At 39.3% G+C, this 26,866-nt stretch overlaps 1 protein-coding gene across 1 annotated transcript in view; it reads left to right on the top strand.

Moving 5' to 3' along the window:
* The first annotated feature begins 1,089 nt into the window (after positions 1 to 1,089).
* Positions 1,090 to 26,866, top strand: part of COL6A6 (collagen type VI alpha 6 chain) — a 38,293-nt gene continuing 12,516 nt past the window's right edge. Inside the window, exons 1-24 of the mRNA XM_010222920.2 lie at positions 1,090 to 1,177; positions 2,194 to 2,793; positions 3,458 to 4,081; positions 4,782 to 5,333; positions 6,141 to 6,689; positions 7,117 to 7,701; positions 8,624 to 9,199; positions 10,431 to 10,780; positions 11,820 to 11,898; positions 13,339 to 13,484; positions 13,577 to 13,669; positions 14,207 to 14,260; positions 16,335 to 16,406; positions 16,560 to 16,586; positions 18,513 to 18,557; positions 18,795 to 18,848; positions 19,100 to 19,162; positions 19,503 to 19,568; positions 20,569 to 20,622; positions 21,605 to 21,640; positions 24,838 to 24,900; positions 25,705 to 25,767; positions 26,113 to 26,175; positions 26,726 to 26,788. Coding sequence (XP_010221222.2) covers positions 1,105 to 1,177; positions 2,194 to 2,793; positions 3,458 to 4,081; positions 4,782 to 5,333; positions 6,141 to 6,689; positions 7,117 to 7,701; positions 8,624 to 9,199; positions 10,431 to 10,780; positions 11,820 to 11,898; positions 13,339 to 13,484; positions 13,577 to 13,669; positions 14,207 to 14,260; positions 16,335 to 16,406; positions 16,560 to 16,586; positions 18,513 to 18,557; positions 18,795 to 18,848; positions 19,100 to 19,162; positions 19,503 to 19,568; positions 20,569 to 20,622; positions 21,605 to 21,640; positions 24,838 to 24,900; positions 25,705 to 25,767; positions 26,113 to 26,175; positions 26,726 to 26,788 — 4,950 coding nt within the window. The 5' untranslated portion in view covers positions 1,090 to 1,104. The remainder of the gene's footprint in view (positions 1,178 to 2,193; positions 2,794 to 3,457; positions 4,082 to 4,781; positions 5,334 to 6,140; positions 6,690 to 7,116; positions 7,702 to 8,623; positions 9,200 to 10,430; positions 10,781 to 11,819; positions 11,899 to 13,338; positions 13,485 to 13,576; positions 13,670 to 14,206; positions 14,261 to 16,334; positions 16,407 to 16,559; positions 16,587 to 18,512; positions 18,558 to 18,794; positions 18,849 to 19,099; positions 19,163 to 19,502; positions 19,569 to 20,568; positions 20,623 to 21,604; positions 21,641 to 24,837; positions 24,901 to 25,704; positions 25,768 to 26,112; positions 26,176 to 26,725; positions 26,789 to 26,866) is intronic.

The following is a 26,866-nucleotide window of genomic DNA, read 5'->3' as shown; positions in this document are numbered from 1 at the left end:
GAGCCTGGCATCCGGGCTGTGGAGGAACGTAAGTATCTGGGGAAAACACTTCTTACATCTGTCCCAAATGCTGAATTTTGCTTCAGCTTCCTAAATGATTAGTTCCTCAGCCTTTCTCCCTAGCCTAGTTTTTGCAGAATCTCTGCTCCCTATAGCAGTGTTCTGGAGGCCTGAGGAAGAGATTGCATGTGATGCTCAACAGCAGGACCTCTGATATGCACAACCACAGAGAAGAAGTCAAACATGAATAACATCTATATCAAGTTATTCTTTCCTGTATAACAGGGGGAAAGAAAGAAAAACATCCTCAGATGCTCAGCTAAGAAGACTTGAAATGCAGCAATGGTATATTTTACTCATCTGTTTTATGTACTTCAGTAAGTGAAGGACATAGAATTAATAAGCACTACACTTGGTTTTGTTTTCCTCCCTGCTAGACAAACACAAGCAGTCTGCTGCTTTGCTACTCATGTCACCACAGGGAAGCATTGGCCTTTGTATTCATGGATTTTGTCAAGAGTATTTCCTTCCATCTGGTAACATTCTGTGCTTTGTGCTGCACAGCTCCGTTTTATTTGGGACAGACTGTGAGGGTACAATTAGGGGAGAAGCAGCTGGAACTAGTCAGAGAGAAGAGAGAACATCAGCAGCTCAGGGAAAAACATATGTAATGTTTTTATATTCATCTATTCCAGCATGCTCAACCTTCAAGGCTCTGGCTCATTATTTCTTTTTGTTCTTTAATCTATTTAGTGTACATATGTCCTACAATTCGATAATTTCAGCTGAATTTTTGATCATGATAAATATACCTGTATGAATCAGTGAAAACAGAGCGTATTTATGTGAGAACAAAGCATTAACAGTTCACTTGGAGTACATTAACATAGCGTTAAGCTATAATGGTTTCATGGTCAAAATCTGTTACACACTTAGGGAAGAAAATATGAATTTAAAGTGCTGTGTTAAATTACATGCAACTAGAAAACACCAATGACTAAGATGCATTTACTCTTTTCCCCCACAATTAAAAAGTTCCTTTTAAGAAAGTTTTGCTCTGTATTTCTCACTGGATTTGTTTCTTTTCCTAGGGATATTCTCAACATGATTGACTGGAAGCCACTAATTATTCTTCTCTTTGCAATCACCTGTTGCTCTATAGATGCACAGCAGACTGGTAATCCACTAAAGAAATGGCTCTTTTTTACATTAAAATCAGTAGTAAAATTACTTTTTTTCCATTTATACCTAATGCTACAGTAATATGAAAAACTGGTAACAGTTTATTCTTTGTATCATTAGAGATGCTATGAAATGTTTTTAGGAAATATATATTTAAAGTAGAATAAGAGAGGTGTCCTAAACACAGCAAAATTAACTGGAACAGTTCATTATAGTTTTTTGTTCATACATGCTGATATTCTGTATTTTCAAAAACAATGAAAAACTCTTAAATACTTCTTATTGTCCTCTCTAAAAGCTTTGCAGACCAAATCAGGCCTTATTAGGAAGACTGCCAAAAGGTGATACTGGACTCACTATTTTGGTAGTCAGTTTTGGAGAATATGCTTGAAGTACTCTGTCCAGTTGTAGAGCATTTTCTGCATGTCTGTCAGTTCAGGGAAAATCACGACCATTTCACTCTTGTCCAAGTAACGTCATATACTTCTAAGAGGTGTGGAAATGTGATACCACTATTTACTATAAGCAAATGTGCTTAGTCCTCATGTTCAAGCCAGTGTGATTTCTTTTCCCAGCCAGTAAATACTAATCATGCATGGTTGCAGTGCATGAGTGTGGAAGTTGTGCTCATGTGAATTCAGTCTCTCTGCCTAAGAAATGGGCTTGCAGATGGACGTAGTCTCAATCCTTCTGTAATATGAGTGGAGGGAAAGGATGAACTAATGAATACCAAGAAGTTACCAGTCTAGATAGAAAAATAAACAGGAGGCAAAATTACCTTTTTCAGGGAACAGGAAAGTTAAAGCATGTTTCTTCAGTCTGCAGGGAAGCTTCTATGGCAGACATCATATTCCTCATAGATTCATGCTGAAGTGTAAAATCGAAGTTTAAAATTGTGGAGAACAAAATATTTGCAATTGTAATTTAGCTTATATTCAAAGCCAAGTATGAGTATAGGTTGACAGTATTTTTTTCTGCAACTCATTAATAACATTTGTTCCCTCTCTACAGCATTTCCAAAACAATATGCTGATGTTATTTTCCTTATTGACTCTCCTGAGACTATGACGTCTTCAGCTTTTGAGGAAGTGAAAGATTTCATCTCTGAGATAGTCAGCCAGCTAGATGTTGGGCTTAACAAGTACAGCATTGGCCTTGCCCAGTTTAGTGGGGTAGGACAGGTGGAGTTTGTACTGAACACATATGAAAATAAAGAAAAGGTGCTTGGCCACATACAGCACATCACTGCGTTTGCTGAAGGCTACTTGCAGACTGGAAGTGTCCTGGAGTTCTTGCTGGAAACCTTTTTTGTGGAGGGTGCAGGAAGCCGGCTCAGAGAAGGCACTCCACAAGTCGTGGTGTTCATCGTACCCTCTGGATCCAGAGATGATATCACGAAGGCAGCTTGGGAGCTGGAAGACATGGGGGTAAAAGTTGTCACAGTTGATGCTGGAAACTTTGGTCAGAAAGTACGGTTGGGAGCCGCCCCCTCCATGACTTACGAAAAGACTGATGAAATAGAGCTCACTGTTCCCAGGCAGCAAAATGTTGTCACCGATATCGAAGTCTCTGTTCAGAAGCTTTATGAAGTTGACTCGACTGGGCCAGCAGGTATGGTGGATCATCAGAGAAAAACCAGCAGCCTGAGTAACTTCTAACCCATTGGTAATCCAGGGCAACTGTTCAAGTAGTTGTGAGGGAAGACCAGAGTGAGAACAGGTGGTGATTATACTTTACAAAGTTGTTGGATTGACCAAGTATTTACCACCTTTTGTTGTCTTGAGGCAATACTTGCCCATGCACAATTTAGCATTTAGCTATTCTAACCGAGAGGTACAGCGCCCCTTTGCTCCACTTGCAATTGCTTTGCTTTTGAGGGGTTGGCTGTGGTGAAATTGCAACAATTTTGCCTAAACTCTGTTTCGAGAACATGGCCATAGGAGAGTTTGTATTTAATGACGGAGGAACTTCCTAAGTGTCCTGGAGTGTTTTGATTAGCAGTCACTCTGCAGAAGGGTGAGAAAAATTATTTGTCTTGCAGAATTCCTTGTAGTGTGGACAATCTAGCATTTATTTCATGACTGTCTTTTACCATAAAAACATAAAAATCTCAGCTGTTAAGGCAGGTAGAAATTCAGATTTTGTGCCTTTTTGTAGTACTGTTCTGCATATGGTCCTTTTTTTTTTTAAAAAAAAAAAAAACCTACTCCAACTGTACCCACCAATTATCCCACAGTGTGATCTACATTAATTTTATCTTTCACTTTGCTTTTAGCGTGCTCCAGTGCAACTATTGCAGATATTGTGTTTCTTGTGGATGAATCCAGCAAAATTGGGTCAAAAAACTTCCAGCTCATTAGGACCTTTCTGTTAAAAGTTGTTAATGCCCTGGATATTGGCTCAAGCAATGTAAGAGTTGGATTAGTGCTATACAGTAATGAACCGAGGCTAGAGTTCACCCTGGACACATTCAAGAATAAACTGGAAATCCTGAACTACCTGAAGAACTTACCCTATCGAGGAGGACAGCCTTACACTGGACGAGCTATTGAATTCCTGAGAAAGATGGTTTTTACTAAAGAAGCAGGTAGCAGGCAAAAACAAGGAGTGCAGCAAATTGCTGTGGTTATCACTGATGGCCGGTCCTTGGATAATTACATTGAACCAGCATCTAAACTAAGGCGTAAAGGTGTTACTGTCTATGCTGTGGGCATCCAGAATATCACAGAGAGTGGCAAACTTGATAAAATTGCAACTTATCCCCCAAACAAACACGTCTTCAACCTGAAGTTTTTTCTACAGCTGTCAAATATTGGATGGAAAATAAAAAAACGACTTTGTAATGAGATTCTGACAAAAACCTTTGTAGCCCCATCACAATCACAGAATCTGAAAGAAGGTAAGAAGTACATAATTCCCATTTAAATATATTGTGCTGCCAGGTTTTGTGACAAGTGAAATACATTTTTATCTATCTCTTTCAGGAATAGCTGAGCCATGCACTTATTAATAGTTTGGGAAGCTAGTCTCATAATGATATTCTATCTATATAAATATAAATATTTATTTATTTTAGTCATAACTAAATTGTATCCTATCTGACCCCCAAAAGCCTATCTTACCATTCTCAAAGTAGCTATGTTTTCAACTGTGTTTATTCCTTTTTCCATTCTTTTGTCTTTACAGGCTGTTGCATTGTTACCATACCTCACCATGCTTACTTTTATTTCTGTTTTTCTTGAATGTTTCATACCATTTTATATCTTTATTCCAGTCCTGATTGCTATCCCATCATGCTTGTTATCTTTTGTTTGTTTGTTTGTTTCCTAATTCCAGCCATGATAGGTTTCATTCTTCCATTTTCTTGTCTGGATGCATTTTATTGGTATAGAGAAGTCCGATCATCTTTAATCTCTCAAACACCCAAGATTTTACAAGCTTTTAGGCTGATGGACTTTTCCCAAACCAAATGTTACTTTTCGTGTTTAGTGACTTACTTGGAGATTGGAATGTAATCGATTAAATTTCTTACTCTTTCTTGAAGTGTCAAAAGTTCTGTAACTTTTTAAACTTTTTTTTGTTTTCTCTCCGCTAATTAGGTTGTAAGGAAACAGAGGAAGCTGACATTTATTTCTTGATTGATGGCTCTGGCAGCATAAATGTATCTGATTTCAGGGACATGAAAACCTTCATGAATGAGACCATCAGAATGTTCCAAGTTGGTGCCAACCTGGTTCGCTTTGGCGTTGTTCAGTATGCGGAAGGGTCAAGGACAGAATTCGTGATTGGCCAGCATAACGATATAAAAACCTTATCGGAGGCAATTAGGGATATTTGGCAAATAGGTGGAGGCACCAAGACTGGAGATGCTTTAAGGTCTATGAAAAGTCTGTTCAAAAAGACTGCCAGGAACAATGTTCCACAGATCCTGATAGTGATTACAGATGGTGAATCGCAAGATAAGGTGGCTCAGTCAGCAAAAGAGCTGAGGGAACAAAATATTGTTATATTTGCCATTGGTGTCAAGAATGCTGTTCAGAAAGAGCTGGAAGAAATAGCAGGGAGAAAAGACAAAGTATTCTTTGTGAACAACTACGATTCCCTGAAGCTTATTAAACCTGACATTGTACAAGAAATCTGTTCAATAAATGGTAAGAGCCTTTCCTCAATACAACTGGATTCCTTCCAAGCACCTAGTGTTAGAATGTGCTCATACAGTTTTGGTTATACTGAAGAGGATGTTGCTACATAAACAGAAATAACTAAAAATTTGTGTGTGAGTGAACTCAGACTGCCAGGTCAAGGCAAGTTACCCTCTTCCAAGGTACAGTTTTTACCAATCACTCAACAAAATGAAATTATACTAAATGACAGCGGTTGAAAGTCCTTAATGTACTCAAGTATAGTAATCTAAGTACTTAATTATGGCATTCACCGGTGCCATTTTGTGAGAACAGATATGGAACACAGTGATAATGCCTCTCCTGAATTGCCTGCAGTCTAACACGAGCATCCTTGTGGTTTTAAACAGATAAATAGTTTAAGCATTACAGGACTTTTTCTTTCGTAGGCAGATAGATTCTAATTTTCAGTACCCAAATCATGGAATTATTTTCTGACGTGTGCAGAATACTCTTACTCTGGGATCATGTGCATACCCCACTGCATCACATACTCACTGGCTTGGAGGAGGATGACCATGCATCGAGTGCCAGAATTCTCTCTCCAAGCACATTCACTGATTCAGCAGGGGGTCATATATGGTGAACAAAGGCATTATCTCCAACAGTCTTCAGCCTTTATTTATATGTTAGCTGTGTATTACCTAGATTTAATTCTCTTTTGGGCAGGCCCATCTGCATGTGCTATCATTCCCTTTGTTTTGGACATTGATACAACTAAGATGTTAAAAGTGCAATTAACCTGAATTAACCTGCTTTTTCTCCTTTATTTCTTAGTTTGTAAGAATTTCAGGGCCGACATAGTTTTCCTGGTGGACAGCTCAGGGAGTATTCGTCCAGCTGAATTTCAGAAGGTGAAGGATTTCACGCAGTCAGTTATGAGCAGAGTGGAGGTCGGGCTCGATAACGTTCGATTCGGCTTGCTGCAGTTCAGCTCTGAAGTCAGAGAAGAGTTCCAGCTTGACAGATACAGCAGCAAGCCTGACCTGCAGAGAGCCGTCCAGGAAATGCGACAGATGAAAGGAAAGACATTTACCGGGAAAGCACTGTCCTTTGCTGCCTCTTACTTTGACCGAGGCAGGGGAGGGCGGCCTGAACTGAAGCAGTACCTCATAGTGATCACTGATGGGAAATCCCACGATCCAGTGAAAATCCCAGCCAAGGCCCTACGGGACAAAGGTATCACCATCTATGCCATTGACATGCTGCAGGCAAACAATTCGCAGCTTGTGGAGATTGCTGGAACTCAAGACAGAGTGTTTTTTGAGAATAACCTTGACTTCCTGGGAAAGAAGATTCTCTTTGAAATTTGCAGTCAAGAAAATTGTAAGTGATGGTGGTAACCCACTTTGTATGTTCTCTTTAGTTCAATTTTGTCATTTTTCTTGCTAAGTCTTCATAAGGACAGGTTTTGCTTTCCATATTTATTATGGAACCTAACATCTCCTCACTCCTCCTGGTGATATTACGCAGTTACAGTGACACAAAATGTGCTATTAGAACATGGGCTTTTTTTGTTTGTTTGATTTTTGCTATAATCTCATTATTTTCCTCATGAGCAGATAGGTAAATATTTTCCTTTTTTGTTCAGGAAGACACCCAAGCATTTCTGTTTTGGTTTCCTTCGTGTCTCTGCACTTTCTGGTTTTGGTTGGAATATGGGAACAAAAATCCCTACATAGGAATGGGGGAGGGAGAGAGAGAATTATAACCTTTTTGTTGTTGTTGTTTCCTCTGTTTCCACTTATAACAGTGTGCAAAAGGGCAGAAGTTGCTGATGTCATGTTTGTAGTGCATGCGTCATCTGGCATTACAGCCCTGCAGTTCAAGAGTGTGCAGCGTCTCCTGGAAGCAGTGGTCAATGGCTCAATGGTCGGAGCGGACAAGGTCCGGTTTGGTGCCTTGGTGTATAGCTCCAAACAGAAGGTGCATTTCTCACTTAATTCGTACTTCTCCAAGGCTCGGATCAGAGGGGCAATATTCAACTTGAAGCCTCTGCCAGGCCAGCCCTTCACAGCAAGAGCTTTGAACTTTGCCAGGCAGAGATTTGGTGCGAGCTATGGTGGGCGAGCATCTTCTCGTGCCATCACCAGGATCCTCATTCTTATCACTGATGAACCGACTGCTCTATCGGATAGAGCCAACCTTCCTGCAGCTCTAAGAGCTTTGAAGGAAGATGGAATCAACTTAGTTGCTGTTGGAGTGAGCACAGCAAGCAAAGCAGAATTTCAGGAGATTCTCAAAGATAAAGAAAGATTATTCTTTGCGCAGAGCTATGATGCACTGGAAAGCATACAGGAGAACCTTATGCAGATAGTGTGTGAGAAATCTAAGCCAGGTAAAAAGAATTTTTAACAGAGCTATTATGTTTTATTCTACATCTGCTGCAGCATGTCCAAAACAGGAACAGTAATTAAAATTGCCTGTGGAGACAAGGGGAGGATGGGTGGAAAAGTTTAGAGACAGTTCCCTGTTAGAAATGCAAAGTGCCAAGATTTAATCCTAAAGATGCCTACTAATGATGTGCTTCTATCAGTTATTTTCAAAAGGTGGCTTATACTGGTAATTGTAGTCGGATGTCATCTAAATTTTCTTGAGTATTTTTCCTTCATGCATAGTGGAGACTGTTCCTTATAAATGCACTTTCCACTTCAGTGGGAACCTGTGCCCTGTCATTTTTTCTTGCTGCACAACATAGAGTATCGGCTTCTCTCTAGGAAAGAAACAATATTTCGATCCAATTAAGTGTCACTCTGATGTCTTGAGTAGAGGCTACCAATTGAAATGTTGGGTAGATCTGCTTCTGCAGTGAAAACAATAGGTGACGACTCCTTCAGCTTCAAGGGTACTGTTTTCCTTCGTGATAGTCAGGCAGTTCCAGTGATATTTCCTTGAAGTGGCCATTCAGGCAGCAAGAGGATAGAGCGCAGTGAGTTGGGTAGTTAATCTGACTTTACTTCATTGGTAGGTAAAGTCTGACCCTCCTGAGCTGAAGGTTTGACTTTAGGCATAAGTTCTGTCTTGTGCTCTCCCAGCCTTTTAGAGGCTGCATAAAGAACTGATTTCTGCTACAAGTCAATACTGAGTAAAGGATGAAGGGTTGAAGTAAGATAAATGATGGATTGGCTTTGAATGGCCTGCCTGTGAATAGCTGATGTCACTGAAGTTTTATATGAAAGAGCATAAGTAAAAGGCTAAACACTGCCAAGGTTACATCCTTCACTAATCTTTTTCTTTTCTTTTTCTACTTTTTCCCTAAGTTTGCAGCCATCAATTGGCAGATCTGGTATTCTTGATAGATGGGTCAGAAAGCATATCAGAAAATAACTTTTCTGTCATGAAGGATTTCATGAAGGAAATTGTCGACAGTTTTATTGTTTCGAAAGATGATGTACATATTGGGGTAGTGCAGTACAGCCAAGACCCCCAGAAAGAATTTTCTCTTAAGGACTTCTATACTAGCACCAGCATAAAGGAACAGATCGACAGCATCGTGCAGCTGAGGTCTTCTACGTTCACTGGCAAAGGCCTGAGGTTTGTCCGGAGTCTTTTTGAGCCTGCCAACGGAGGCCGCATTAGACAAGGAGCCTCCCAGCACCTGATTGTGATTACAGATGGGTATTCTGCTGACGAGGTGGACGATGCAGCACTGGCTTTGAGGAATGAGGGTATCCATGTCTTTGCAGTTGGCATAGGGACCATAAACTCTTTTGAACTGCTTCGAATAGCTGGTGGTCCAAAGAGAGTGTTCACAGTGGAGAACTTTGATGCACTGAAAACCATCAAGAGACATATTGTTGAAGAAGTCTGTGAATCTGGAGATCCTCCTAGCAAGGGTAAGCAACATAAGCCTTTTGTTGGGTATATATGAATGTGCATCCAAATGCATACGTATAGTCCTTGGCAAAGGCACCTGACCTAGCTCGGAAGCAATGCAGCTATTTTACCAAAGAGCTCTGCTCTGCTTGCACAACTTGCAACTTTATTGGCTCACACCTTCATTCAGTCAAGAATTATTGCGCTTTTTTTCTATAGTAAGTGGCTTCTGAGCTGAGACAGTCCTCTAACGCTCATGTCACAGCTCCTCAGTGTCTAAAGGCAACTGGTTATCTCTTATGTGTTTTCCTTGTGGTAACAGCAGTTTGCTTGCTGTTCCAAGGATGCTGCACAGACTGGAAGACTCTCAACTACAAGGGAAATAAAGGCTCAGATATGCCTTTCATTAATGCAGGGACTTTTATCCTGTGTCAGATGCTACTGTACTGAGTTTAATCTGACTTGGTGCTGCAGCATCAATCGCCTTCTTCATGTGGAAGATTGGAGCAAGAAACAAACATGCTCTGGTCTTTAAAATTCTACTAAAATTCTGCATAGCTGCACTGTGTAAGGAGTGCGCTGTTTTTCAGATGAAATTGCATGCCTCAGACTTCGTTGCAAAGGTACAACAGTGATTAATGATAATGCAGCTAGACAAACAAAACAAACTTTAGCATAAAACATGAAGAATCAAGGTAGAGAAGAAACTAGACAAGTAACGTAGTTGCTTGGCCAGTGCAACATGATCCAAGGGCAGGGAAGTAACCACGCTGTCTTTGTTTTCAACAGCTGTGCAAGCAGTTCCATAACTGAGGTAGCCCATACTTTACCTCAGCTGTTATTCACAGTGGATACATGATGTTGCATTCTGCTTCTTCCTCTTAGGTTTCTTTGGCCTGTTGCTTTCCATTGCAACTGAAATATATATTGCACATTCACAGCCAATAGCAAAGCCCATAGAAGCATTTGCAAAGGTTATACCTTTGGTGCGGGCCTGATCTGTCAGGCTGTTTTGCCATGTGGGTCTGTACTTATGTCAAGCAATAAAAGTTCAGTCCTCAGCAGCTGCGGGTCGTAGAGGTGCACTGAAGGTGGTGCTTCAATAGCAGTTTATGAAAAGTCTGGATCTCTCAATCTGACTTCTGCTTTTGTGTCTTTTCCTACTGAATCTTGTTCAGATTCCTCAGTTCTGACAAAAGATAATAAATAGCGTATGTTGATGGTTTCTGTTTTGCTCTGCTTTTTCCACAGAATGCGACATAGATCTTTCAATAGGAATTGATATTTCAGGGCACACACAGCCAGTATCCACACTGCGTCTGAAACAGAAATTAACAACGTTCCTCCCCAGGCTTTTAGTCCAGATGAAATCACTGCCCAATATCAGCTGTACTGCTGGCTCTCCACCCAACATTAGGTTCAGGTTTCAAGTGTTGTCACAGACCAATCAAATTATCTTTGACTCTGATTTTGAAGACTATAATGAAGAGATCATCCAGAAGTTCTTAGATGCACAAACTTCTATAGACACCTACCTTACTGCAGACATCTTACAGGCATTTGGAGATAAGTTCTTTAGTGTCACCTCTGATAAAGTGAAGGTAAATTTATGTGTGAGTGTATGTGATTCTGTATTAAAAAACTGACTTTAGAATGGACATGAAATCATAACTTAATCTTCATGAGCAATAAGATACCTTTTCTATAAATTTTATCAGCTATAAAGCCCATCAGTTATAGTGATTATTCTGTTGTTTGCATTTCTTTTATTATTTAATTTTCAGTAAAGTATTTAGGCCTATTTGCAGCATTTTTGATAGAACAAGATTCAAATGTATTCCAGCAAGAGCTTTATATAAGTAAAAACTGTAAATGTGTGTGTGTATATATACACATACATATATAAAATGAGCTAATACCCCTATCTTTTTTTTTCTCACTGTATTTTTACATTGAAAAGATTGCCAGAAAATCACCAAATCCAGATCTACAATTTATTTTTTCCAGCAATCTGTGCTATGTTTGCCTGCTGATGGTGCAGTTCTCCATTGCAAATACAGAGGGTCAGTGTTAGTACCCTTGTTAAGTGAGCTAAGTCTTGTGGCTTAACAGGAAAAAGTCTACAGAGAATGAAGCTGGATAGTGTGGGAAGAAGTAAGGGAAGCTACAAGTCTGTGGTGTAGCTCAGATCTCATATCCCACTGCAGGCTTCAGAATGGATTTTTTTCCAGAAAGGGAAATTCTGCTTGCTCTAAATTCTTGTCTACATTCACATGTAAGAGAATGCCTATGCCATAAGAAAAAAATACTTGAAGGTGTAAGTCAGAACAGAACTGGCCTTCAGCCTAGCACACTAGGAAGGTGGCAGGTAAAATACAGTCAATAGCAATGCTAAGAACTGGGGTCGGCTGGACAAATCCCTCAAATGAGGGTGCTCAGGGAGAAGATGGTTTGGCGTGCTGTTCTCCTTGCTCCTCAGCACTTCTCCTGTCATGCACCCCTTGGGCATGTAATGTACAGGGTGTACTCTATTTTGAACTATCCCATAGCCAGTTTTCAATGCAAATTTTAATTTTTTTAGTGACCCCATTTTTTAGTAACTCTTGCCAAGTGATTTGGTGTTGCTGTTTTTCCTGCCAGGTTCTGTTAATATTTTCGGATGGGCTGGATGATTCACTGGATAATCTAAGAAACACAGCCACCTCCCTTCGCATCAAAGGTATTGTTGCCCAGTGCTGACTTTCCAACCTCCTACTGCCGCTTTGGCTGCTCCCCCACTGCAACTTTTCCACATCTCATGACTCTCCAAGATCTTGGCAGTGCTCAGGTGTCATTGGGAGAGTGCTTGCTTCTCCGTGTGAACTAGTGTTCATGGTGGCCCATAACCAGTGTCTCTTTCAGGTATTCGGGGATTTTCATCTTCAGTTGTACTCTTTGAGCTAGTATTTTTTTGTATATTAAATAAAGGCAGATGCCTTTGTTTTACTCCTGCAGTTTATTTAAGTTGTTTTTCTGATTTGTGTCAGGACCTTTGGCAATGCTGACCTAAAATGAAAATAAAACAGGGACAAACCCTAAGCTCAGGGCAGGCAGAGGGCCTCAGGATGCAATGGGACTTCAAATGAATTTCACTCCAAAAAAATGACTCCTTTTATTGAGTTCCTCAGGCTTGAACCTTTCTGATCATTACCCATCAAACAGAGGCTGTTGGTTAGAGACACATCAGTATATGGTACAAAATTCCTACTGCCTAGAGTGCAGGAGGTGGAGAGCGGAAAGAAAAGGAAAAAGGTTGCCACCTAATAGGGAAAGGGGGACAAGGGGAACAGAGATTTTCTTATGAAGAGAAACAGCTGTCAAGGAAGGGAAAAACTGGCCTCACTTTGTAATATCTCAAGCACCATTTGGCTATTTGTTCTGCTCTTAGGTTTCCATGCCCAAACCCAATTTCTTGTGAAGATATTTTTCTCCAGTAGCAAATATAATATAGACGTTTCAAAGATTTAACTGCATTGAAAGCAAAAATTTAAAAAGTGATTAAAATGCGTTGCAAAAAATATTATAATTCACTTATGAGCTAAAGTGAAATTGTGTCTTTGTTGCCAAAAAAGGTCAAATAAATGGAAACGTAGGAACCCTGAAATCTACTTCTGTAGACATGTAATTCAGTAAATAAAGGCAGACAGAAATCCTCTGAGTCTGTCCTTCAGCTGAAGAAATGTCTTAGACCAAGTGCAGAGCTCTGATTCCCTATTCTTTCCCTACTTATTTGTCTGTAGTTGGGAAGTGGTGCCAGAAGCAAGCCCAAACTTGCAGAGAGCCTGCGATGGTCCCAGGCTCTGGTGTGCCAGTAGCAGCTGGGACAGGCCCTGAGTCAGACCCACCTCTGGCTTCTGCAGGAAAAAAACAACCATCCTGGCACTGAATGAAGTTAGCTCTGAAGCCAAGATTGCAGTCAAGTATAACAACTGGGAACAAATGAATTGGGAAATTATTGGTCTAGATTTGTCTCTCATATGATGTTCTCAATGGCTCGATTTCATTCAGCATGCTCAGTTGAAGCCGTTAGGAGTCTTTGAGACCTGCTTTCATATTTAATCCTTATGTCAGTTAATAAAGTTTGAGCATTCAGTAATTTAAATTTATGCTTATTTTGAAGGCCTTGATGCACTTTTAATAGTTGGTGTGAGCAATACGCAGAACTTGACTGAACTTCGGGAAATAGAGTTTGGCAGAGGGTTTGGATACAACGAACCTTTGAGTGTTGGATTTGCAAACATTGCAAGCACCTTGAAGAGAAACCTTGTAAGTCTATATATAAACGAAAGGAAAAAAAAAGGGAAAACTTGTTTTGTAATTTATTATACATAAATGAGATACTGCTTGTCATTTTTCAGGATATTGTTGCAGAAAGGAAGTGCTGTAATGTTGTTTGTAAATGCCTTGGAGAAAGTGGTAGTCACGGTGACCGGGGATACCTTGGAATGAAGGTAGGAGAGCTAAGATACACAGTGCTTAATTGCTTTGTTTTTTCAAATATTTTCTTTTTTCTTATAAAAACTTGGAGTGAGTATGCAAGTGCTCGCAACCTTTATTAGGACAGACAATTAAGAGACATGCTCTACAAACATTTATCCGCTGCATATTCTATTGTACTACTTAAGTACTATTAAGTTTTTATAGCTTCAGCTTAGAATTTAATTACAATGTATTACTTCCTTTTCCAAGCCCCTAGGAAGGCTATTTAATATGAGTAATATCCCAGTGAGCTCTGTTAACCAGACAGTTTCCTGAAATAGTGTACTGAAATATTATTGATCATTATGTAATTATTCTTTTCACAGTCATGTCAAGGGTACAGGACTGTCCATGGTGGTTGCATAAATGCAATAGGTGGAGCCTGCTCTTCCCAGCATAACCAGATCTAGTTTTCACCAAACCTTTTCTGTCTGTAGAGTAATCTGATACAAAGGAAGCCAGCATGCTTGGAGCGCAGTGTGACTTAACTCTGATTTTCCTGTCTGCAGGGAAGTAGAGGTTACAGAGGATCTCCTGGCCATCCTGGTGAGGAAGGTGGCATTGTAAGTAAACACTGTTACTTTCTGCTAAAATGATATTAGTTGGTGCCTGAATCTGTCTGCACTTACTCATTCAGGGATCATCAGTAATAACCCAAAGTGTGTCTAAGCAGCATGTATCTGAAGGTAAATATATGGGCTCAATTACACATGCGTCTGTATCTCACCATAGTTAGTGATAGCCCCTATTCCAGAATCAGAATTGGTTAGACAGAATCATCTTACAGTGTTTTATCTGGTGTATTTACGGCCAACTCCTATACTCATTTCTCATGACATGCTGTAGCCAGATTCGGTGCTGACAGTTCTCACAGAAACACCATCCCTTTGCTTCATAGCATGAATGCATATCTTATAACTGGGTAGCAAAGTTAAGTTTTGTAGCATGTGATTATTGTTTTGATGTGTTTCCCAAATCCTTTGCAGTGACCTAATCCTGCCATAAACTTCAGCATAATGTGTGTAAGCCAAACTCCAAGCCATTGGGGATATTTCTTCCTCTTTTGCTTCTAGAAGAAAACAAGCAAAGAAAATTTTTCCGAAGAATAAGAGGCAGTTTCCTTAGCAAAAAACACAGAAGTAGATTACAGTACTGCAGTCTATAACTTGACCATCAGTCCTGTATGCAGGGAAAAGGCCTGCAGATGAGGAACAAGCCTAGGATTTCCTTCTGTACATGAGTATCCGATCCACATTGCAGTGATCCCTGTTCTCCGGGTAGATTGGCAGCTAACCCAAAAGTGTTCTGGTGAAGTTGCTTGGGACAAACCAGCTGTCTGTTCAGAAGAAGACAGTAGTGAGAAAGGACATTTCTCATGTGAGATTCTCAAGGTAGCACATTGTGACCACAGTTTAACACTTTCACTGGAAATGTGTTGCTACATGAACTATTTTCACAGAAAACTTCTATTTTTAACCAGGGACCAAATTTGCTAACTGACATAATGAAGTTTCATACAAGTGATTTCCAGAATAATGTAAAAATATTTGTCTTGCTTACTCAGGAACAGAACTGCTTTTACAATCCTTTACCAGATAAGAATGCCATGGCATAGTTGAGAATTAAAGTTCAAACTCTAAGATTTTATTTATTTATTTATTTTAATGTAATTTTTTGAACACATTGAAATGCATGTGTCACAAATTTTTCACCACTGCATTTTGACTTGAAAGAAGATTCTAATTCTTTTTGCGGTGTTTGAGTTGAAAATAATTTTGAGTATTTGGCAGGGGGAGGAATTGAAATTCTGATTTTGGCATTCTGAGAATGTAGGACAATCTCGTGCAAGAGATTCATCAGCAATGTTTCTGTCATGTATTTTCTGGTTCCTTCCTCTTGCTTCTCATTACTGTGGAAGGATGAAGAAAGAGAAGTCATCTCCACACTTCCAGAAACTTCCTTCAACTTCTGGAAGTGAAGCCAAAAATGAATTTCATATCGAACATTTCCCTATTAAGGGCTAACTTTTCTCCTACTGAAAGAGTTTGAAGTGCCCAGAACAATCGAGTGTAATAAAATACATAACAAAAAGTAGACTTTGCTGATAATAAACTAGAAGATAAGAGAGATTGAGGGAACAATGTTTGATGGTGTTGGTTTATCATGGATTAATACTCGCCTAAGAAATTCATATTCCCTACAGGTTTATCTTCTTTTGCATATTCTACGGGTTCTTTTAGTGGGATCTGAAAAATCCTTTCAGCTGCTTGGAGATGTTGCTCTTTCTAGTGCTTTTGGAAGTTTCAGTCCTGAGAGACAGGGAATAGAAGCCTTCAAGGATCAGTGAGCAGAGGGAAGGCATTCAATATTTGGCTAAAAACAAGTTACTGAATTGTCATACCTTCAAGCACAAACATTTCCTTCAGAAACTGAGCAGACAGCCACAGAGCAGCTCAGACTAGTGTGGAGTAATCTCTGCAGAGAATAATTCGAAGTCCTTTAAAACCAGTATAAAAATTCCCTGTTATTTCCAGGTGCGTCCTTAGTGTATTGAATGGTGATACTTAATCTTGCCTTAATCTTATAATTAGTGAACAGCTTTGTGTGGATGACTTAATATTCTTACTTGCTCTTCAGGGAGAGAGAGGTCCAGTCGGTTTCAATGGGACTCAAGGAGACAGAGGATGTTCAGGTGTCAGAGGTTATAAGGCAAGTGTGTCATTTAGAAGAATGTTTTGATCTTGTTTCCTGTAAACATGTTCTTGGTACTGAGCACAAATCACTGTGTCTTCCTGGAGGGTGGATAGGGAGTTGGACCCAAGCCTTTCACCAGATTTCATCCATGTTTTATTTTAATTTCAGGGATCCAGAGGCTATCATGGAAGCCAGGTATGCGATCTTTAAATGTGGCTAATTTTCTGTAAGGAGAACAAGGCTCTGCTCCCTGCTGAGTTGAAGTGTTGAAGAGACAGAGCAGAAAGGGAGGAAAAGATATTGTGACTATTATTTATTGTGGATTTGGGCATCATTTTCACTGAGTCGTTATTGACACTTTTTTCTTACTCAAACTTCTGTCAGCTATTTTTTGTTAACCGTAGTTCTTGCAACTCCACTGATTTTACCTTTCAAACATATCTGCTCACCTAAAAGTTGTTGTCAATAATTTGTTAATACAATGTGCAGTCTGGAAGAGAAAGATCTTAATAACAATGTTGGGTTGCAAGCCAGAGTAGTGAAAATAGAATTGGCATTATATCGTGTGTTGATGACAAAAACCCCCCTGAATTTTTGAGGCTCCTAAATTTGTCCTAGACAACATTTTCTCCCAAACCTGAGCAACTACACATGCAGGAAAGTTCAGAGAGCATTTTTCAGTTCTGTTTGAAGCACTGCCCTTTACAGACTTCATAATCTTCTCAGGAATTTACTCCATCAAATTTTATTTTCTAATCTTTTCCCTAACTAATTTCTCCTTTAAGTATCTGAAACAGAGCAAAAAATGCAATACTGAGCTTTTAATACTATGAAGTTTGGCCCAGGTTTGCTGAGGTTTGGAAAGAGGGAGGAAAATTTAAGACTGGAGCAAAACTCATGATTGCGTACTAAGTGTTCAACATTTTTCTGGAATACTTAATCAAAAAGTGCTTGTTTGTGAACATCAATATCAAAATGTGCAGCCAGATAATTTTTCTGGCAGTACATTCAAAACTCTTGTATATAAATGAAATTTCTCACAAAAACTCTTGCTGGGTATTTATGTCCACTTCAATTTAGCATCAAAAATTACAAAACCGTTGTTATCTGTAGGCTCTGTCAGAATAAGACTCCAGTTGATTTAATTGCCATTTAGAACACAATCTTGTGCCACTTTCAGTGATTTCTTAATCCGGCTTTTGGACACTAAAATGGTTGTTGTCCATGCTCATTTCATTCTTTATTACAACTAAGAACATCACTGTTAATTCTTCTATTTTCATCCTGATAGAGAAATACTTCAAAATATCCTGAAAAAATGAGCAGTATTTGGCTATGTCTGAAACATTTTTTGGGCATACATTACTGAAATAAATTTCTCACAGCTTCGAATCTGTTCAAAAACCTCTTTCTTCATTTGCACAACAAGTTAACATCATAAAGTGGGAGCTCTGTGAGAAACTGACTTCTGATGGTTCAGCAACCATCGTGATTTGTTTCTGCAGCAAAAGGAGAGGTCAGCAGCCTGTTAGCATGGGAATGGGGACTGTTGTTTACACGGCACAAAAGGCAAGATAGGCTGACTTCATTTTCCTTCCTCCCTTTTCCTAGATCAGCTAGAAGTAGCCCTCTGCGTTTTATATTTCGTGTTTGCATTCCTAATGTTGTCTTCTCACACATGTGATCTCAGTACTGTAATAGGTACTACACTGAATCCAGGAATAGTTTGGCTAATTGGACTTTGTGTGTAACCTTTGGAATAACATTGTTCTAGATTGTGAATGTCAAAATCAGTCCTGGTGAAACCAAGCATCACTTTTCTGACGCAGTAATGGAACTGAATTTAAAACCTGGTAGAGACCTATAATTTTAGTAACCACTGTTCCTAATATTACCTATTCTTTGCTCAGAATTATTTTAAAAGTCAATAATTCTTTACAATTTCTTTTTTTTTTGTTTAATTATTATTCTTAGCTATTCTTGCTAGCCATTAATAATCACTTTCCTTAGTGAAGTTTCCAAAAGCAGGTGAACATTTTTCCTTCTCTATAAAGACTTTCTCCTTGTTCAGAGAGACCAGTTTCCTGATGCTAATAGGATGTTTCTTGCATATTGCGACAGGGTGAACATGGTGAGGATGGAATCGATGGCATTGACGGAGAACAGGTAATCTTTGCTTCAAACATGCAATGCAATTAAGGAGGTTTACCTCAGGGGTTCAGAAGTACAGATCGTGGTGCCTTTGAGTGGACTTTGAACCAGAACAAAATTCAGTTGTTTAATGTTTGGAATTGTCTATCTGGCAGAAACTGGATCCTGATGGACAATTTGGGAACCACATTTGTAAGAGGGAGCGTACGTTAATTATTTATGTTTCTGTTTTTTCACCCTTTGTGAGTCTAGGGAGAACGTGGGTCTCCTGGTGCTTCTGGTGAAAAAGGCAGGCCAGGAAGACAGGTAAGTTATCCTCTATGGTAATGTTTAGATCTCATGGAAGCCACTGTCATCTTTCCAAAATATAATGCCAAGTCTGCCTTGTGACTTGTTTCTACCAGATGCCTGTCCTCTAAAATAAAGTGGCTCTCTGGTATAAAACAGTGTAACTCCATTGCCTTAAACATATCTGTGTTCACTTCTCTGGCCTTCCTGTACTCCAGATACTGTCTCTACCTGTACCCTAATTGCTTGTGCTGTCTTTGTGACTTAAGGGCAGGAAAGGCCTCAAAGGAGAATCTGGGGAGCGAGGAGAGCCTGGTCTAAGAGGAGATCATGTAAGTGTGCTCCTGCATTTTTGGCAGACTGAAAAGACTTTCACTGCAACAAATGCTGATTTCTGCCTTGATTTTTGTCATGGGCTTACCTGAAATGTGGTATGTTTTGAAGAGTTCCTCATAATCCTGGGCAGCACAGAACTTCACAAAGGGTATGCAAAAGGTGCCAGGAGTTTTGAGCTCTCTAGCTGCAGATGGGCTGATGTTTTGATACGTTGCTTGGAAGCAGATGTTTAAGCCAAAGTTGGCTAAGTTGGCAAAGTTGGCTGCTAGTTGTTTCCTGATTTTATTTTATTATTTTTAAAAATAAAATGCTGAGCTTTCTGCTTGACTTTTCCAGGGGGATCCTGGGATTAGCAATAATGTTCGTGGTCCCATGGGTGAAAAAGGAAACCCAGCACAGCAGGTAAGCATGTTGTTCTGCATTACGAAGACAGAGGATTTGGATATTTGCTAAGTTTGCAGGATGGTGCATTGCTGTCCAAAGACCAAGCAGATCTTTTCTGTGATTTTGTGCTCTTTATTTAGAGCACACATGTCTGCAACACAGAAAGTTTTGAGAAATCCTTGATACTGTAAAATAAATAATTAAAAAAACTACTGCAGTGAAGGCTATGTAAGTATGCTGATGAGGTAGACTGACAAACTGGGTCAGATCTAAGGGAAGATATGTTGCAGTTTTTGCCTGGATTTGGTAAATATGGATATTGTTTTAGAAGAAATTGGCATCAACAGATTAAGTGGCTTCTAGTCGTGGATTACAGGGATTTTGTTGAAAATGTTTTTGGAAGAAAATGCATTGGATGTTGACACGTTGTACATATTTTATTATCTAACTACTCTTTCCTTGGAGGAGCAGATGAACTCTGTTCTTGCCCATATTAGAATAAAAGAACTGTTACATGTGCTGTCTGAATTTTATGAGATGTTTGAACAGTATTATAAGAAAAGAAATATAACACAAAAATCATAGCCCATTTTACTGTCATACTTAGCTTCAGAAGAAGAAAAACAAAAATGATATGCAGTTGAAATATAGTATGCAGATGACGCTGGAATACACTCTGGCAGTGCACATCACTGCTTTCTGGTCTGTCTGTCTTGAGAAGTGCAATTGAAAGACTGAAGTCAACAAATGTAACGCCCCAAAAGCCTTAGCCAAATATCAGATGTTAGTATCTGATGGGTTAAAAATTTAAAGCAAGTTTGATCTCTTTAATTTTTTTATTTATGAAGAACTTGCAGCAAACAAGAATCAAATGCTTAGCATAATACAGCTGATTGCAGTGAAATTACTGAGAACTATTATTAAAGGAAAAGAATCAAAGAATCCTAAAAATGAGATTGTGCAAGTACAAGAATAAGATAAAATATTTAAAAACTTTGTTCATTCCTTTGCTTTGCAGGGGGATCCAGGACCACCAGGACTCCGAGGAGGGCCAGGTGGTGCTGGTGTTAATGTAAGAACAATATAGCATGTAGTCAATACAGTGTGCAAGTAACCGATCCAAGAAACAGTGAAGTTCCCATTGATAAGACCAGCTTCCCCCCCCCTTTTTTTTGATACCATAGTTAAAATAGGTGAAATGACAGGCAAAAAATCTAAAGTTCACGAAGCAAAAAATATTTGGCTTCAAGTTTAGCAGCTTGTGTGTATTGCAATGGATAATTTTCTAATCAGGAATATACTATCAGCAAAAAAAATCCAAGTCTGACTAATGTGGAATTCTAAGTCCAAAACTTGGTGATGAGCCAGCCTTTTCTGTAAGCTTTAATTGCTTGAAGATTTCAGCATAGGTAAATCTATCCCCTCTTCCTTTCTGCATCTCTTAGCAAGTCCATCTGAGTCTATATAAGCTCAATGGCTGCTGAGCTGCTCCTTTTAGTTTACTAGAGACTGGGAAATAGGAAGACACCTTTTGTAGTGCTTTAGAAAGGATCCTAATGCTAATGTCTGGGATGCTGACCACTCCACAGCCAGGCTGCAGAAACATCCTAAAAGACTCTAGTGAAGCTGAGATTTAACAGTCGTTTTCACTAGTGTTGCTGAGCAGTATGTGAGGGAAGTAGTGCTGACATTTTGACTCGGAGGGAGGAGAGGGCTCTTGTTCTGCTAATTTTTCATTGCCGTAGGGGCTGTGGGATGGGTAGACACTTTCCAGAATACTGTTGGGAGCCTATGGGTGGTTTGGAGTAGGAAAGTTCCTCTGCACTTTTTAAGGATCTAAAGATTTTTGTTTGATAATGGTACTACTTATTCTAGGTTTTATATCCCCAATTCACTGTTTCTTCATCTTTACCTTAGACAAATGGGATTTTTTTCCCTTTGTTTGAAAAGGACATCTGATTTCCATGAACTGAATATATATTCATGGCTATAAGCAGATGTTGTCCATATTGCTTGATGTTCTGGTTGTAATCTCTTGTGCCACTTCCTCCTAGGGTGCAGAAGGTCGAAGAGGCCCTCCAGGCGTAAAGGTGAGTGGCTAGCACTCACGCTCCTTATCTGCATGCAACTACATGGCCAACCTGAGCTTTTGGTCTTCTTAAATGGGAAATCTCAGTTTGATGCAAGATACTGAATTCAGTCTGATTTAACAATCAAAAGTTAGTTTCAAGCGAAGACACCTTTTTCATCTCAAGTGCATGTGCTAGAGAGCCTCCTGACTTGGCAGCTTTAGAATTGGAAAGGACAATAAAAGCTTGCATAGTTTCTTTTACCATTAAGGCAAATTTGGAAACATAAATGGAAAGAGATGGTCACTACTGGAGAAAACAATGAGCAATTAGGCTCCATTTCTGAAGCACAAGGCTGAAAGCTGGAGAATTTGCTCCTCCTTCTTTACATGCAGATGTGCAAGGACACAGACCCATATATGCTAATACTCTTTTGAAGACAGTTTACATTTATCATTACATTTTATATTTTTAAAAAATAGCCTTCTGATATTTCTCAGACTGTAGGTTCAGTCCTGTGTGGTGGTAGTATAAGAGAGAGGAAGCAAACTGCAGAACAATATTCTTAGGCAAAACAAAACTTATGCTGACCTTGATTTTTCAGAAAACAAGAATTCACAGAATTTGTCTGGGTTTCACAACAGGGACGTTTGCAGCATTCATTGGAAATTATGACTTGTTCATATGCAAAGGAATAATGCATATAGACTAACACTGTTCAGCTAAAGCTTTTTTCCCTACAGCTTTTCTTCAGAGGATTAAATCATGTGATTACTTTATGCTGTCTGTTTAGTTCTAAAAAAAATAATTTCCAATTAAGAAATATATATTTATGAAAGGTGGATTTTTGTGACTGAGAAAAAGGAAGAATGATCTTATATTTTAGGCTTCTTAAATCCAAACAAAATCAATCCAGATTTGTGTGATGTGCTTTGCAGTATCTTTGTCCCTGGAAAGTCGTGCCCTGTGTTGGAGTCTGGGGAGCGGGCAGAGTTGTAGCTCCTGAATAAATGTGGAAGCCAGTGGTCAGTAGAGCTCCCGCACAAGCAGTCAGGGCTAAACTCAGTCTAGATTTACAATAGGTTAAGTCCCTTCTTTCAAGTCATACTGATGCAGTTCCAGAAGTCCTGATACCAAAGACAAGACAAGATGGAGTGCACGCAGTCCTTGTCTCTGACCTCAAGTTGTAATTATTTCAAAGTCTGAGCCAAAGCTCTGTGGCCTTTCTCAGAGCTCACAGTATGGCACATATTTGGCCTGTACAAAGCATCCTGATGCTGGTCATCTCATAACAGTTTGCTCAGCTTGTTGTGTTTAGTGTATTCCTCACGTTTTTGGTTGAGGGCAGTGTGTGAGTTGAGGTCTTTGCTATTTTCTTAATCTGGCAGCATGTACATGACTTTTCATTAAACTTTTGCATAGACTGAGTGCTTTTTCTGCAGCAGCAAGAAACATTTAAGCTGAAGGCCATAAAAAGGAAGCAGAAGATAACAGTTTCAGCAGCAAGCAGACCAGCCGGGAGAATCTTTTACAGAAATAGTATTTCTTCAGCAACAGTCTTCGACTTGACTTTCATTTCTAGCCTCTTGCTCCTCTCCTGCAGTTTGGAGGAAGCAAAGTTTTGCTTTACATTTGTCACTGCCTTACTGTGTGTTGTAGCCAGGTAACACAGGATTTGACATTGCAAGGTTTTCGACATTGCAAGGTTTTCCACAGAGAAGTGACGGAAGAGAAAATCCAGCAAATTCCTCAAACCATGCTCCGGTCCCATCTCGGCTTCCAACCATGCTAACCAGCATGAGTTTAAACCTTACTCTGAAATTTCTGCCCTCAGTGGTTTCTGACAAGCGTGGTTTGGATTTCATTTTGAGAGTCTAGATCTTTTGCTGTTCAGGATATCTCAGGTAGGAATAAAGCCCAGAAGATTTTGATACCACCCACCAACAAAGGGACAGCACAGTGCTTTGGCTGCTCACAGAGGCAAACATAGCTTGAAAGACTCTGACTTTTTTATAGATAGTTTCCTATTGCACAAGTTTCTTTGCATGGTTTCTTTAGATACATTAAATTAAATATGAAACAACAATCACTCCAGTGATTGAAAGGGAGCAATGTGTACTCTAGGTCTGATCCAGTGTTCATAGAAGAAGCTGGAAAATATCTATTGTGAATTATATGCAGCGTGCCTAAGAGAGTTTTCTTCTCTTTGTCCCTGTTTGCATTGCGACCAAAGTATTCTTCTTTTTGTGAAAATCTGTTTCTAATGCAGTTTTAAAGCAGGCGTAAGTTTGGCATCAGTCTGCTGTAACAGCAGACTATTCTGCTCTGTTCAGATAGACAGTAGTCTATTGTAACAGTATTGCTACTCTGGCTTTTTTTTTTTTTTTTTTTTTTTTTTGGGTTAATATCTCTCTCATTCATAGAGTGCGGAATTAGTGGGCACAGCCTTTTGAATATGTTTTTCTCCAAGATATTCTTTTCAGAACTGTCACCTTCCCAAGAATCTTCAGGCATATGTTAATCATCTCTTTAGTGAGACCTAGAATATCTTGTTGCTAAGCATCTCTATTTTGCTCTTATCAGCAGAACAGAAAACATTTCTTACGGATGTTAGCTAAACTCACTCGTGCATAGTTGGACACTTCTAAGGAGCTGAAGAGCTGGAGAAGTTTTTTTTTTTTTTTTTTTTTTTTTTTTTTTTTTTAAGATTTGGCCTTATTGAGTGACCAGAGTAAAAGCTGGGAAATACAAAGACACTTAAATCTGGAGTGAACTGTGAAGTTCATGGTTCACATGGTTGTCCCCCCTCCCCAAATAGTTCTCCATGGATAGGCTGAAGAGGATCAGTCTTTGTGGCCCTAATTTATTAAATTCTCTACTGTGGCCAAGGACAAAGTTAGTGGAGCAACAGCGCTGACACCAAGGTGGTATATTTTACACACATTCAGATGGAAAGGAAATAGAACTGACCTCTCCCACTGTGTATTTTATGTTCCTCGCAGATCCTAAATTAGAAAAAGAGTTTCTTAGTTCTTTGCTTTTTAACTGACTTTTTTCAGCAGAGGATGCTGCCTGAAAGCACAGAAGGCCTTCTTGCTATCTGTTAATATTCTGTGCTGATATGAAATGAGTGTCTGTTGATGTACACATCTCAGGTGCTAATTTGTTTTCTTGTTTTCATTATTTTGTTGTTTATGTGTCTGTTTTTGTTCTGTCAGGGTGAGCAAGGAGATCTGGGGGAACCAGGCTACCCAGGAGACTCTGGTTTGCCAGGTCCACAGGTAGTTAAAAGAAATCCTGAGTTGTTTTTGTATGTTAGCTATGAGGAAAATAAATTGGCAGTCTTAATCTTTTGTTTTTCTTTCTACTTCAACTAAAAATATTACGAGGAACTTTCTTCACTGGAAAATTTTCTTTGTGACCCTGGTGAATTAAACATGCCAAGTTTCTCCTTCAGTTTATGCAGGTGCTTATACTTATACTTTCAGCTTATACTGAAATTGAAAGAGGACTGAAAATATAAGTAAAATTAATTTCGTCAACACTTCTGTAGTTTACAGGATATTTTCAAGCAGATATCTTAAATGAATTTTTTTTTAGAAATAATGAGCAATTAGCATATAGCATAGAATGTGTTGCATGACTGAATCCACTGTATTTCCAGGATACACTGAAATGGTGAAAAGGACATTCTGATTGACAAATGAAAAAAACTTTGCATTTAAAAATTTAATTGATGAAGTAATTTTGAAGAGTGATATGACTGTAAGCTCTTTAGCATACCTTTCTGTCTTAAGATGCTCCATCCACTGATTGCACAGGCGCCTGGAGCAAGTCTTGGTGGTTTCTTGACTGTGGATTGGTTATGTCACCCTTGATATCTTGGGTGGCTAAGTGGCTCCCTGAACATGGCTACCGTGCAGTGACAATATCAGCTGCTTCACATTAACATGTCCCTACAGCTAAGCAGCCATATCCTCTGCAGAGGATCTTGCAAAATAGGGATTTGCATCCTAGTCACTGCAGCAATCTAATCTGCAATCAACATTTGACTAACTGTTTTTTTAATGACTCTTTTACTTCAGGGCCCAAGAGGAACACCAGGAGTCAGAGGACCTCCAGGACCAAAAGGCATGCCGGGCCCTCTGGTTGGTTTTAAATAACATATCCTTGCTGTGCACCTTAGTGGTTTTCATTTCTCAGTGTTTGTATTATTCTTCTGATTAGTTGGGTTTTAAAACCTATATAAACAAGGAGAAAAGGATATTTTTTCAATATAACATTTATGGAAACTAATGGGCATATGAAGAAGTTATTTACTCCCGATCTGGATTATGGAAAATAACAGCCTTGAAAATAAATTTTGTTCATGTGCTGTATGTCTACACTGATATGATAGTAATTCCAAGTGGCAATGAACCCTTGAACTGAGTGCAATAAACCCTTGGGTTTTTCATCATGTATCATCACTGTATTGATATTTTTGATTGCAGGCTGATCCGGGACCCCCAGGTCTTTTTGGCTCTGATGGGAGGCAAGGTGCCAGAGGAAAAAAGGTAAACCTTTTTAAAGTACCTGATTGCAGGAATCCTACAGCATCATTCATTCAAAAATCTGAAGCTTGGTGCTGTTTAGGTTTGGGGTTCTTGTTAGAAGAAAAAATTCATGAAGAAAGTGAAAAGCAAAAATAAAGAACCCAAGAGAAGAAAACTTGGGAAGGAATAAGGAGCGCAAACTGCCTGAGAAATGTACTCTGCTCTTAACAGATTCTTAAGGCTGCTAGAATTCCAATATGAGTCCCACTTCCATTAATATAACTTTTCTCAGAAAATGCACTCATTGTGGTGAATTCCTAGTAACACTGGGAGTTTTGTTGAGGGATTTAGTTGGCTCTGGGCCTGTGGGATTTAGCTGCACAAGTGCTCAACATATTCTGATTTGACCAGTGTTTTTCAGTGTCACTTTTAAGAACTGTCCCCCAAACATGGTCTGTCACAGAACACTTTTTGTTTATAAAATGTGTGAGCACCCTTCAGCTGAACAGATAAATGCCCAAATGCTGCTGCCTAAGACAAACTAATGGTTTTGCTGTTTCAACTGTGACAGGGTGAGCCTGGTGACCCTGGAGAGAAGGGTGTAGTGGGACCAGCTGGACAGAGGGGCATGCCTGTGAGTCCTTTTATCTTCATTCAGAACTACTGTGATTTAACTTTCATCCAGCTGAGTTGATACAATCCATTCCCTCTT

The sequence above is a fragment of the Tinamus guttatus genome, unplaced genomic scaffold, assembly GCF_059628265.1.
Source record: "Tinamus guttatus ecotype Peru unplaced genomic scaffold, ASM5962826v1 Tinamus_guttatus_pri_ptg000115l, whole genome shotgun sequence".
Taxonomy (NCBI): Eukaryota; Metazoa; Chordata; class Aves; order Tinamiformes; family Tinamidae; genus Tinamus; species Tinamus guttatus.
Note: the sequence above shows the minus strand (reverse complement) of the source record. Positions and strands in the feature narration are given on the sequence as shown.